General features: G+C 37.5%; 1 protein-coding gene across 1 annotated transcript; it reads left to right on the forward strand.

The window, feature by feature from the left end:
- Positions 1-327: 327 nt before the first annotated feature.
- LOC117372469 (E3 ubiquitin/ISG15 ligase TRIM25-like) lies at positions 328-3,040 on the forward strand. The gene has a single exon (XM_033968284.2). The coding sequence runs from the start codon at positions 386-388 to the stop codon at positions 2,039-2,041; it is 1,656 nt and encodes a 551-aa protein (XP_033824175.2). The 5' UTR covers positions 328-385; the 3' UTR covers positions 2,042-3,040.
- Positions 3,041-12,634: the final 9,594 nt, after the last annotated feature.

Below are 12,634 nucleotides of genomic sequence, written 5' to 3' on the forward strand. Positions count from 1 at the left end.
TACGTGATAAGAGCTTGTCCTTTTAATTCCATTGTGACATAGGAAACTGGATCATCTTAACCTTGGCATAATCAGCCCAAAAATACAAGAAGCATTCAAATAATTTTAATAATACAAAATAACTGATATCTAAAGAGAAAAGGTGTGTTCCAAAGTCATTTTATTTTGAGAATTTTGTTAAATTTGAATCTGAACTATTTGGATAGTTACATGATAGTTAAAGCTGAACTATAAATATTCAGTAAGCTCTGATAAAGTGGTAAAACAGTGTATAGTCCCTGCCCTACAGTTCTGTACTTCCTGTTTCCTCAGAGGGTGGAGCCTGGGTCAGAGCATAAGTTTCATTTCTGTCAAAGTGAAACAGCTCAGTCAGATCGTGAGTGAAATGGCAGATAAAGTCCTGGATATGGAGGCCTTAACATGTCCCATCTGTTTGGAATTACTGAAGGAGCCAGTTTCTGTTTCCTGTGGACACAGCTTCTGTAAGGACTGCATTCAAAACTACTGGGATCAACAGGTGAATTTCAAATGTCCAGAGTGCAGGAGGAAATACCGCACTAGGCCTGTCCTTAGCAAAAACATCATCTTATCAGCTTTAGTGGAGCAGCTGAAGAAGATGCCTGCTGACCACTACGCCGGGCCTCAGGACGTGGCCTGTGATGTGTGTCCAGAAGAGAAGAAGCTGAAGGCACACAGGTCCTGTCTACAATGTATGGTCTCTTACTGTGAGGTGCACCTCCAGCCTCATCACAATGTAGCAGTGCTGCAGAGACACCAGCTGGTGGCGCCATCCCACAAACTCCAGGAGAACATCTGCAAGGAGCACAACAAAGTGATGGAGTTATTCTGCCGCACAGACCAGCAGCTCCTCTGCTGCCTCTGCTCTGTGGAACAGCACAAGGGCCATGACACAGTGTCCTCTGCAGCAGAGAGAGCACAGAGGCAGGCAGAGCAGGAGGCCAAGAAGGACCTGCTCCTCCAGATCCTCCAAGATAAAGACACAGACCTCCAGAGTCTCCAACAGGAGGCCCAGGACATCAGGAGCTCTGCCCAGAGAGCAGTGCAGCGCAGTGTGGACATGTTCAGAGAGATAGCCCTTCTCTTGGAGAGAAGACGCTCTGAAGTGGAGCAGCTGATTCTGTCTGAGGAGAAAACTCAACTGAGCCGAGTCCAAGAGCTCCAGGACCAACTGCAGCAGGAGGCCACAGAGGTGAGGAGGAGCCTCTCTGAGCTGGAGGAACTGTCCAACAACCCGGATCACAACCAGTTTATCCTGCACTGCCTCTCACTGCCCACTGAGAGGACAGGGAACAGGGTTCTGACAGGACACAGACACTACTTTGAAGAGGTGACCAGAGCTGTGTCAGAGCTCAAGGACAATCTCCAGCTCGCTCTGAATGAGATTGAGCTGCCAAACCCTCTGGATTACATCGATGTAGTACCAGACTTATTCACAGATGTCAATGTTGAGGCTTTACTTGCAGAACCTCCTGACTCACCGCTTCTTGTACCCAGCACCCGAGAACAGTTCTTGAAATATGTACGGGACATTACACTGGGTAAAGATGGAACTAACGTATTGTGTCTGCAGATGTCAGAGAGGAACAGAAGAGTAACTCATGTGAAGAGACCAGACAGGTATTGTTACCACGGATATGATGAGGTCCTGAGCACACAGGAGTTGAGGGGCCGCTGTTACTGGGAGGTTCAGTTATTGGGGACCGTGAGAATAGCCATTTCATACAAAAAGTATTTTAAAAGGGGTATATTTGGAACCAATAAAGGATCTTGGTGCTTAGAAACAGACAGGAAGACATATTCATTTTGGTTTAATAACATGAAGTTGAGTTTCTCAGGCCCGAGTTCGTCTAGAATCGGGGTTTACCTGGACCAGTTTGCAGGATCTCTCTCTTTCTATAGTGTGTCTGATAATACAATGACCCTGCTCCATAGAGTCCAAACCACCTTCACTTGGCCTGTGTTTGCTGGAATAGGGCTTAAGTCTTATGGAGACACTGCATACTTTGCTAAACTTGAATAAATGAAATTTTGAGTAGTTTAAAAAATAATATAGTATTCTCTTTTTATTAACACAGCCAAATATACAGCGCAATATAATAATTAGTTACATTAGTTACATATTAAAGTCTTTGTTCATTAAATCAATACTCTTTGATTTCGTTTTTGAAAACACAAAATAAAATCATACTGAAAATTGAGATTGATCAACATAAAAAAAACTAAATGTAACTAACTTGTTTTCCCGTGTCGCCCAGTCCATTTGGTTTTGTGTAGGTGGTATTTGGCTAGCTTAATGAGTTTGTTTCAGAAGGTTTTTGAGAATGGAGGAATTGCCAAAGTAGAAGCCCATGTGACTTTCCTGGTGGCTGATCACATCCTGTTTTGGTCAAACCTTTCAATATAATTCATACATTTGTACAGCAGGAGCCTCTTTGAGTTGAAGATGTCATATGTTTTGATTTTTTATTATGTCAGGCATGTCACAATAAATACTATATGAACTTATCAATAAATGACAGATGGAACTAGACATTTGGGGAGTCAGTGTTTAAAGCAGATTCTTTTTCTTTGTGGTGGAGAATTTTTTTTAAAATTTTTCTGTACAATAAGATATGAGCTGTGGAGGGTCGAATAACTAACTTATGCCTCATACTCATACATTTCATGTTTTTAAATATTTTCAGTGGGGTTATTCTGCTTTAGGGTTATTGTGTCCGTGGCATAAATTTATTCCATTATTATTGTTTATCATGTATATTTTCTACTTCAAAATGTGTTATTGTGACTGGCTTTAAATGCAATGCAAAATATTGATTTGTTTTTATTACATTTTTTGTTGAATGTGACTGAATATGTTGGGATTTCAAATTGGACAGAATTAGTTATCAGTTAATGTGATGTATTATTTTGGTAACCTTGATGTCAACAAAAAATGTAATGTTATATATGTCTGTAATGCAGCCTATATTGGGCTTTTTCTGTGATTTCATTGCTCATATTGTTTTGTAAATACCATGGCGACAACAAAATTAAAGAGATTTCAATTTATTTCAAATCCCTTTGTCTGGATTTTTGGAAAGAAGTCCAAGAGTCACCAGTCCACACTTAACCACTGGGTTTAAAGATACACTACCACTCGCTTGTCACCATGGAGCTGGTAATACTGTATCTGTAATATTTCACTTTACATTACCTGTCTCAATGGAGCTACCAGGCCAAGTTGCAGGTCAGGTCTGTGGAGCGGTAAGTCACCCACAGTAAGAATGCATGTTTTTCCAGGTGTTTTTTCTAGCAATAAAAGCCCTCTTATTGAATAAAAGCAAAATAGGAATGGTTAATGTCATACTGTGGAATATTCCAGATAAAGCAATAACATTTCCTGAAAATTCACCTGTTCAAAGTAGCCTTCAAATAATTACATCCCCTTTTTTATCTGTTATAATAATAATAATAATAATAATAATAATAATAATAATAATAATAATAATAATAATAATAATAATAATAATAATAACAATAATAACAATAATAATAACAACAACAACAATAATAATAATAATAATAATAATAATAATAATAATAATAATGGTTATGATTATGATTATGATTATTATTATTGATGTTGATGTTAATTCCATGGAGTTCCTTTTGCACCTTAGACTGTGACTTGTGGAGAGCTGTAGTTGTGTTTTTCTCCAGCAGAGGGCACACACAGTCCTTTGTGGACCCTGACAATACAGCGATGTAGGAAACTGCTGTAGCTTTGTTTTCAATGAAGATGAGACCCAATAAATAAATAAAATAAATAAAACAGAACGAGTTACAAATGGTATTGTTACAAATAATTATGACAAGCCTATTATGACAAAATCCACAAATGTTTGACAATTTCTGTTAGTGACAAGACCCATTATTTATCCAACCACACAAATCTATAATAATTACCATTCAATATTAATTGCCATTCAAATTTGGACTCATCTCAATTAAAAACACAGAGGTGGAAGGAAAAGCTATACTTTTAAACAATGTCCATGAAGTCAAGCAAGTGCTGAGCCCATGCAAGTTACGAGTCAAGTCCATGGAGAGGCAAGCTGCAGTAAGGGGCAAATGTTTTTAAACCCACAGTATGTAACTTTTTAGTAGTACAGTATTTGTTAGTTAAACCGTGTTAGTGTGAGAGAGCATCTCTGCAGATCTCAATCAGATCATTGCCCTCCTTGTTTCCATGAAAATGTTCCACCATCTTCCACAGTTTGACATAAAACATACCTATCTCTATGGGACTTTTTAGTAAAATGAAACACCCATTATGAAAGAAATGCTTTTATTTTAGTCCTATTTTTGGCTGAAATGTTACACAGTGGGGCTTTAAATACTAGAAACCTAATGTGATGTCATCTGAAACTCTCTTTGGTGTCTGGGCCTGTCACACTTTTCATTTCACATTATAATCACTGCAGGCAGCGCTCCATTGTGTTGCCTAATGACTGTAATTATTAAAGGAGCTGGAGGAGACAAATCTTTATCTTGTTGAACGCCGTTGTCACCGGCCGCTGCTCGACTTGCTGTAATTAAAGAGAATAGAGTCCATAAAAGCATTCAAACAGGGAAACACATTTTATAAGTCAAGGATTTTAAAACAATACCAAACAAGCACACACATTTAAAACAAGCACATGCATTTAAAACAAGCACACGCATTTAAGCAACATAACAACTGTGCTGAAAATGCTAAAGAATTTATATTTTTGCCTCTGTCCCTGTGTTAAGAATCTGTAAATTCCCTGTCACCCTGTCCAGTTTGGAAATAGAACCTCCAATCTTCTACTTATGAGGCAAATGTCTTCACCACAGCTCATCAATGCTCCCTGATTCTTAATCGTAGAATGAAATAAACACACAAAAATGTTATAGCTTGAATTTGAAGTCCACTACATAATTTAATTTCTGAACAAATTGTCCCACATACCGGTAATTTGAGGATATGCAACTCACATAAAGACCCAAATCAACATGGGACCTTCTTACTCTGAGAACAAGAGTCCAACTTTGCAACTTAGCTCCCTTCAGTTGTTAACAAAATGCACCTTAAACTTGTGTATTTCACCTGAAGCGTGAGCACCTCGCTGACATTTACAGTCTGTGCTCAGTGATTCGTTCCTTACATTGATTTATTGGACAGCGCTCATTAGCAAAGCAAGCACAAACAACTGTAAACAGTAGTGACCCAAAGAGGCCAATTTGGATCGGGCTGAGAAATAAGGGAGAATTTCTGTTGCTTTAAAGTGTGTCCAGTGTTCATCTTTATACCAACTTTTCCACACCAAATGGAAGCTTTCAGATTGTAAAAAACGATGAAGTCATACTCCCAGATGGCAACAGTTTTAACTATTGATTACGTTGTATTTTACCATGAAATATCCAAAGGTACAAGCATAAATGTAGAACCTGTTCAGTTTTTATTAGTGACTAGACCCAATAACTCACTGTATTACAACAAGAATCAGCATTTTAACAATATTCATTTTAGCTGATCCCCGTCTGACCTATGGAATGTTGTGATGTCATCTGAAACCGACCAATAACTATACAGGCAGTGTTTGAATGAAATGGTCTCAACTCCCTGCGTCTGGGCGGGTTTCCTCCAGCTCAGGTAAGTCTAGCTCAAACTCTGATGATGTCTCCCCGGGTGCCTGACCGATTGCCCCAGTGGCGTTGAAGCTTGGGTCAAATGTAGAGGACAAATTTACCCACAGGGACAATAAAGTGAACCTCAGCCTTAACTTGTGTGTTCATATCGGAGGGAGTGCGGTGAGGATATCGTGTTGTGGTTTCAAAGTTAAAGACACACTATGCTGCTGTTCCGGTGGAGGGTCCGCTACCTGCTTGTCTCCATGGATATGTTATTGCTTTGCCTGGAATGTTCCGCAGTTTGGCATTACACTTATCTGTACCTGTACAGAGGCAACCTTGCTCACTGAAAGAATACACTTTTTTCCTGATTTTTGGCAATAAAAAACACCTGCAATAGAATAAATGCAAAATAGGTACGTTTAACGCCAATCGGAAAAGAAATTACATCATGAAGAAGAAGAAGTGCAGCAGACCCTTCACCAGAAAAGTTACATAATGCACCTTTATTAGCACATGTATACTTTATTGATACTTATTGATTATATATTGATTTCCTCATAAACCTAAAACAGCAATGAGCACAATATAACCAAGTGTTATTTATTTATTTATCTGTGTGTTTATTTGCACAGGGACAATCCACATTAATACATATTTGTGTAAATGTGCCATCATTAGCTATTGATACTTTGCAGTGACATCACTCTGGGGGTAACGCTGCAATAAAAGTTTTAAAACACTCTGAAAAATCAAGGGGAAAAAAAAAAAAAAACCCAACCAAACAAAACTAAATGTATTTAAACAGCACATTTTCAGGAGCCTGTGATCAATCTGAGCGTTCATGGTCCTGTTTAAGGGTTTAACACTTCATGGTCATGTTGTGTTAAATCTAAGTTTAGATTAAAGTCTAACTGGAATAACAGTGCCTCAGACAGAGCAGTGCCTACAGTTAGCATCACACCTAAGTAGTACACCACAGCTAGTATCTGCGTGTCAATACAACTCGTGTACAACTGTAGCCTCCAGAATGAATGAAAACACTCCAAAGTAAACTGCCCTCACTGATTATTCAAGTGAGACTAAAAGGTGATTTGCAGTAAGTCATTTAATTTAAACTTAACACACATCATAGAAAAAATGAGAGAAATCTGAAAATGCAAGAAACACAAATGGTCAAATCATTTAATATTGTCAACAAAAAACCCCAAATAAGTCACAATGGGACTCGACAGTGACCGCTCACCCCTTGTCCCAGGAGTAAAATTCCCATTCATTTTCCCCATAGACTTTCTAGAATTGTATTTAGTCTGTTTCTGAAAGTTTATAAAACACAAAGTTATTGCATGTCTGTCTTATTGCATTTTTGGACTTATAACTACCACTTTATGAATGTCTATGGGGAAAAATGAATGGAAAATGAACTTTCAGAACCAGAGCGGACTTGGAAGTGGGCGGGACTGCTGAGCTCCATATGAATGAACATTTGGTGGACAATGCCACAGAGCTGTGTCATTATTTAGTAAACAATAGTAAACATTTGAGTAATCCTCCTCTTCTGTACCAAGCTGTACCAAGAAGAAGAAGCCTGCTGCGTTCACCATCCTCAAGGCACAAAATTACGCCGGATCTGAAATCTCCTATTGTTGTTAATTAGCCTTAAAGCCTTTAAAAGTGGGTGAAATGCAGCTAAACTATGGCTTATAGAGACAAACCACGGCATTACTCTCGCAGCATGATTCACAGCGGCTCGATTCATATTTTTAATTGGTTTTGTGGCGTGTGGGGGCGGCCATGTTGGATTCATTTAGAGGAACAGCATGGTGTAGTCAAGCTGGGAAGATATGGGCCCCCCGCTGAGAGGAGAGTCGTTTAAGAGGATGCAGTTCAAAATGAGTGCATGAGATTGGACCAGGACTATTCCAGGGCTTAAGACTAGAGCGGAACTTAACCATGTAACATTAGATTGGGAGCAAGGACTAAGCTAAGACATGGACCAGGACTAAACTAGCATTCAACTACTAGACTAGACCAGGACTAAAGCAGAGTGAAAGACTGCCTGTCTGGGGTGGCTCCTGTCCTGCCATGGGTGAGCCTCTCTCTGTCTTGAACTCTATCTGTAAATGGATGCACATTAGTCCTGGACACATCTGCAGCTGTCCGTCCATGGGAGTGAATCTCTCTTTCACAGTGGTTCTCCTCAAGGTTTCTCTTTTTACCACTGTTTGTTTTTTTGTTTTTTTTTAAGCTTTTCCTTGCTGAGAAGGAGGCTCTAAGGACAAAGGATGTTCTGGGACAGTTCTCCATTTGCTTGTTTTCTGTTGATTAATTTGCTGGTCTGTTTCTGTTTCATTGTTGGTTCTCTAACTTTCTGTTGGTTAAATAAATTCACATGTTCAGCCCTAAGAGGCAACTGCTGTTGTGATTTTGGGCTTTACAAAAATAAACTGAATTGAACTGAATTGAGACTGGACCAGGACTAAACCAGGGCTAAACTAAGACTAGACTGTACAAGGACTAAACCAGGAGACTGGACTACACTATGACTAGAGATCAGGGTTAAACCAGCTCTGAAGGTTAGACTGATAATGAAATGACTAAACTGGAACAGGACTAAACCAGGTCTAATAAGGGTCCACATCAAGCGTGAGTTTGCAAGGGTAAGGTCGACAATCAGGGAATGAAACTTTCAGATTTTGAAAAAAAAAAAAAAGTTTGTTTTGCATGTGTAAAAAGTTTGTTTAAGTTAGTAATTTTACTTTCTACAGCATAGCAACTGTAAACAAGAATAAGTCCATCGCACCGGTTTTGTTAAATGAATACTTCTACAAATGTGTTTATTGGTGGTTTTAAATACATTTGAAAAAACAAAAAAAAATCATTGAAAAATCAAAAAATTATCAAATTAAGTTTATCATTGATGAAAATCTTTTTTTTTTTCCCCTGACAAATCATATTTCATGTGGTGTCTTAGTAATTAAAGGTCTTTTGATATTTTAGAGCCCGTATAGTCCAGATAATGACAATCAAAATACAATTACAAAAAATACTAATTTTACTGATTCCAGTTATTGTGATAAATCATTGCAGCCTTATGAGTCACTGTTTTAATTATACACTGTTAATAACTGCTCCATAGAAACATAATTACTAAGGCTCATATGTCACACGTTCATAACAATGCACTCTTTATCATTATCACACAGAAACCGGAGGGGCCAGTTTGACGTCAGCGCACACAGCCACTGGAGCTTGTTGCTGGGGAATTATAAGTGCGCTGATCCTGTGGGCATGCCCTTTGTTTTCTACTTATATACTACTAAATCTGCCAGTGATATTACATCTAATACTACAACTACTCTACATAAATTAAAGTGTTAATTCATGTTTTTTTTACTGCTGTACTTCCTCTGCTACTTATAACACTACTACTACCACCCCTCAAAAACACTGAAAACACATTTGAAATAGTGGTCGAATAATTATAAAATAAAGTAAAAAAAATAAAATAAAATAAAATATATATATATATATATATATATATATATATATATATATATATATATATATATATATATATATATATATATATATATATATATATATATATATATATATATATATATATATATATATATATATTTTTTTTACTTTATTTTATAATTATTCGACCACTATTTCAAATGTGTTTTCAGTGTTTTTGAGGGGTGGTAGTAGTAGTGTTATAAGTAGCAGAGGAAGTACAGCAGTAAAAAAAACATGAATTAACACTTTAATTTATGTAGAGTAGTTGTAGTATTAAATGTAATATCACTGGCAGATTTAGTAGTAGGGTTAACAGTAGAACAGTAGCTATACATTCAAGTCCCAAGTCAATATAGAGCGTCATACAGGACTATTCAGAATACTTCATTAATCCTCAAGGGAAATTATTCAGTTCAGATAATTAAGTACACAATGACAATCACCCAATAATCTATGGGATTGTTAAGTGATGATGTCAGTTCTAGGTCCAACTAGCAACTTCAAACCTGATTTCTATTTTTGTCTTTTTTTTTTTTTTTTTTTTTTTTTTTACAAAATGACACCATGCTGCTTATTTGCCAAACAAGAGACATGTATCAAATGTGTAAAAATGTCGTCATAATCTAGATTACCAGTGTGTATATCTCACTAACTGCAGTCACCACTAAAGCTGTCTTAGCCCAGCCTAGTTTCATACCTCAGCCTTGTACACTTTCTGTCACATTTAGAATCTTGTCAGCGTTAAATGACTGGAATCCATTTTTACGGGAGATGTGTCGTTGCTTAAAAAAAAAAAAAAAAAGAGTGAAACATGTCCATTGTTTTCAATCAGCTGACGCGACTTGAACCCGGAAGTGACATCACATTTAACGACCTTATAATAAAAGTGCAATACAACAATACAACAACTTTATGAGCAAGAGCACACCTATGAGCGCAACATTGCTAACTGCTCATTCCTGTCAAAGTTACAGCGGCTTCATAGTGACAAGCAGGTAGCAGATCCCCACCGTTAATGTTACATAGTGCAAGCCCATATGAGGACCTGACGGTGCTAATGGTGTGATAAAACTGGTTAGAGAAAACATTTCAGCACAAAGTTCAAAACAATTAGTCACTTGGGAACTTTCTCACAAAACAAATGAGTTTAAAGTTGCTCTGTTTGGCCCAAAGTCTTCCTGATGGTTGTTTTAATCAGAGAACACCAAACCCTTTATTAGATCTCATAGTTTATTTTGCTTTAATGCTTTTCTAAAGGGCCATGTAATTATAGTTATCATTAGGAGTATAATGACTTGAATTTAAAAAACACTGAAAACGACTTCAGCAAATGGGGGCACCAATAGCTCAGGTTGACAGTTCAATCTCTACTTTGACTACAGCAGTTTGTTGTTGTGTCCTTGGGCAAGACACTTCGAACAGCCTGCTACCGTGGCTTTCAGGACTTTTTCCCATTCAAAAGATATAGTTTTATTGTTAATCGTTATGGCAACTGTCCTAATTTTTCATAATTCTGAAACCTGTAGATAAGCGAATATGGTAAATAATTGTTTAGGAGAGGCCACTGGTGTAGAATAGCAGCCATGTCTGTCTGATTCAGTCCCAGGGCAGATAAGGCTGTTTATGGGTTTCAGCTTCCTACTGATAGGTGCAGTGACATCACACTGGGGGGTGTTCTGCATGTATGTCTATGGCGAAATGTTCTGCAGTTACCATGGTGATACAATGTGCACATTATTAATCACTGCCAAAAAAATGTAAGATTGCTGCAAATCTAAAAAAAAAAAAAAAAAAAGTAAATACAAATAAAATAAAAACAATAAAATAAAATAAATAATATATTTTTTTTAAATTTAAAAATTTAAAATAAAAATAAATAAATAAATTTAAACAGATTTTCAGGAGCATGTGATCAATAAAGGTGCTCATGGTTAAGTTTAGATGTCTAATAATAAAAGGGAGAGTGAAAACTGAAAAGTTATTAGCTAATACTAGCTAGCTTGTTACTGCAATTTTATGCTAGAGGGACTTGTTTAACAGCACAAATCAGCTTACCTGTTGAAAAAAAAAGTTCAGATAAAAGTCAAACTTGAGTAACAGAGCTTCAGACAGAGCAGTGTCTACAGTTAGCATTACACCCCCAGGGAATGTTGATGGCAAGTGTCAATATGCAACATTTTGAAGACTTTGCCCCATAGAAAATATATAATAATTTGTTTTAAATTGTTAATTGCCCTGGCAAAGGTCGTATTTTTTTTATTTATTTTTTAATCATTTTCAAAACCACAACCAGTTTACCCCCACAATATGAGTGAGTAAGTAATAGAAAACTTTTTGAAGCATAATTTAATTCCCAGACATTAAGCTATTATGTTTTTACACTTTGGAGGATGTTGCTTCCTGAACCGTTGTCATGGTGTTTGCAGCATCCCTCCACAGCGACGGTATCCTAGCAGCAGCAGAAGGTTGGCACGGAAACGATCAGGGCTTTTGTGTAAATAAAGTAAATATGAGCCTTAGGTGATGCTCTGAGAAACATGCAGTATTTTATATAAGGAAGGAGAGAGTTTAAAGGCCAAATACCCTCAATCAGGACCAGCACTGACTGTAATTTGGACGGGACCAAAGGGCTCCCCACAGGCAGGTTCAGAGCTGCTCTTACAAGTTTAAGAATTTGTCAGACTTCTTTTACCAATTTTTCCAATATATCTAAGCAAAATGTGTCCTGCCCCAGTACAGATATATTGCATAAGCAGCTCTTGAGGTCAAATAAGTCCGCTGTGTGCTGACTGCATCTAATTATAAAACATTTTTACTGTTTCCGAGAATCAAGAAAAGTGCTTTAGAATGCAAGGTGCTGTTAGCTTTACCTTGCTGGCAAAATTGCGCTCTGCTCGCTGAAAGTTGTGAAAAGTGCGTGTAAAGCCATCACAGTGAGTAATTAGGATGTTCTGAAAGCGTAAGTGAGGAATAACTTTGGACCACTGCAAACTGTTTAAAATGAACTAGATCTGCTTTTCGTGTTTTTAAGACAGTAAAAATCTAGCTCAGCCAAAGAAGACCAAAGGACCCAAATCAAACATGGCAATGCCGACGAACATACTTTAAGGAAATTTACCCTGTTTTTAAAAAGGTACTACAATCACAACTGAGCCTGTGTTGTCAGTGCCTTATCCTGCAGATAGAGAACACACACAGGTTTTTCTCATTTATGGTACATGGACAGGCTTAGAACCTTCAAAATTCACTCACTGAGCTACAGAGGCTGCACTAACACTAGATTAAGGATTGTCTGCAGTGCTGGGGTTTAGGTAGTGAGGATTCAGATCAGAGAAAGTTCTTTTAGGTTTAAACCAAATGAATTTCAGCACTGAGACTGGCAACCTTTTGCAATCTTCAAACCGCACCCTTAGATCTTCAGGCAGCGTGCTCCTTCAGGTCCCCCCCACTAGGC

This window comes from Periophthalmus magnuspinnatus, chromosome 6, assembly GCF_009829125.3.
Source record: "Periophthalmus magnuspinnatus isolate fPerMag1 chromosome 6, fPerMag1.2.pri, whole genome shotgun sequence".
NCBI lineage: Eukaryota > Metazoa > Chordata > Actinopteri > Gobiiformes > Gobiidae > Periophthalmus > Periophthalmus magnuspinnatus.

Excerpts from the sequence above, each read along its gene's own strand:
- LOC117372469 (XM_033968284.2), top strand. The coding sequence starts at position 386 with ATGGCAGATAAAGTCCTGGATATGGAGGCCTTAACATGTCCCATCTGT.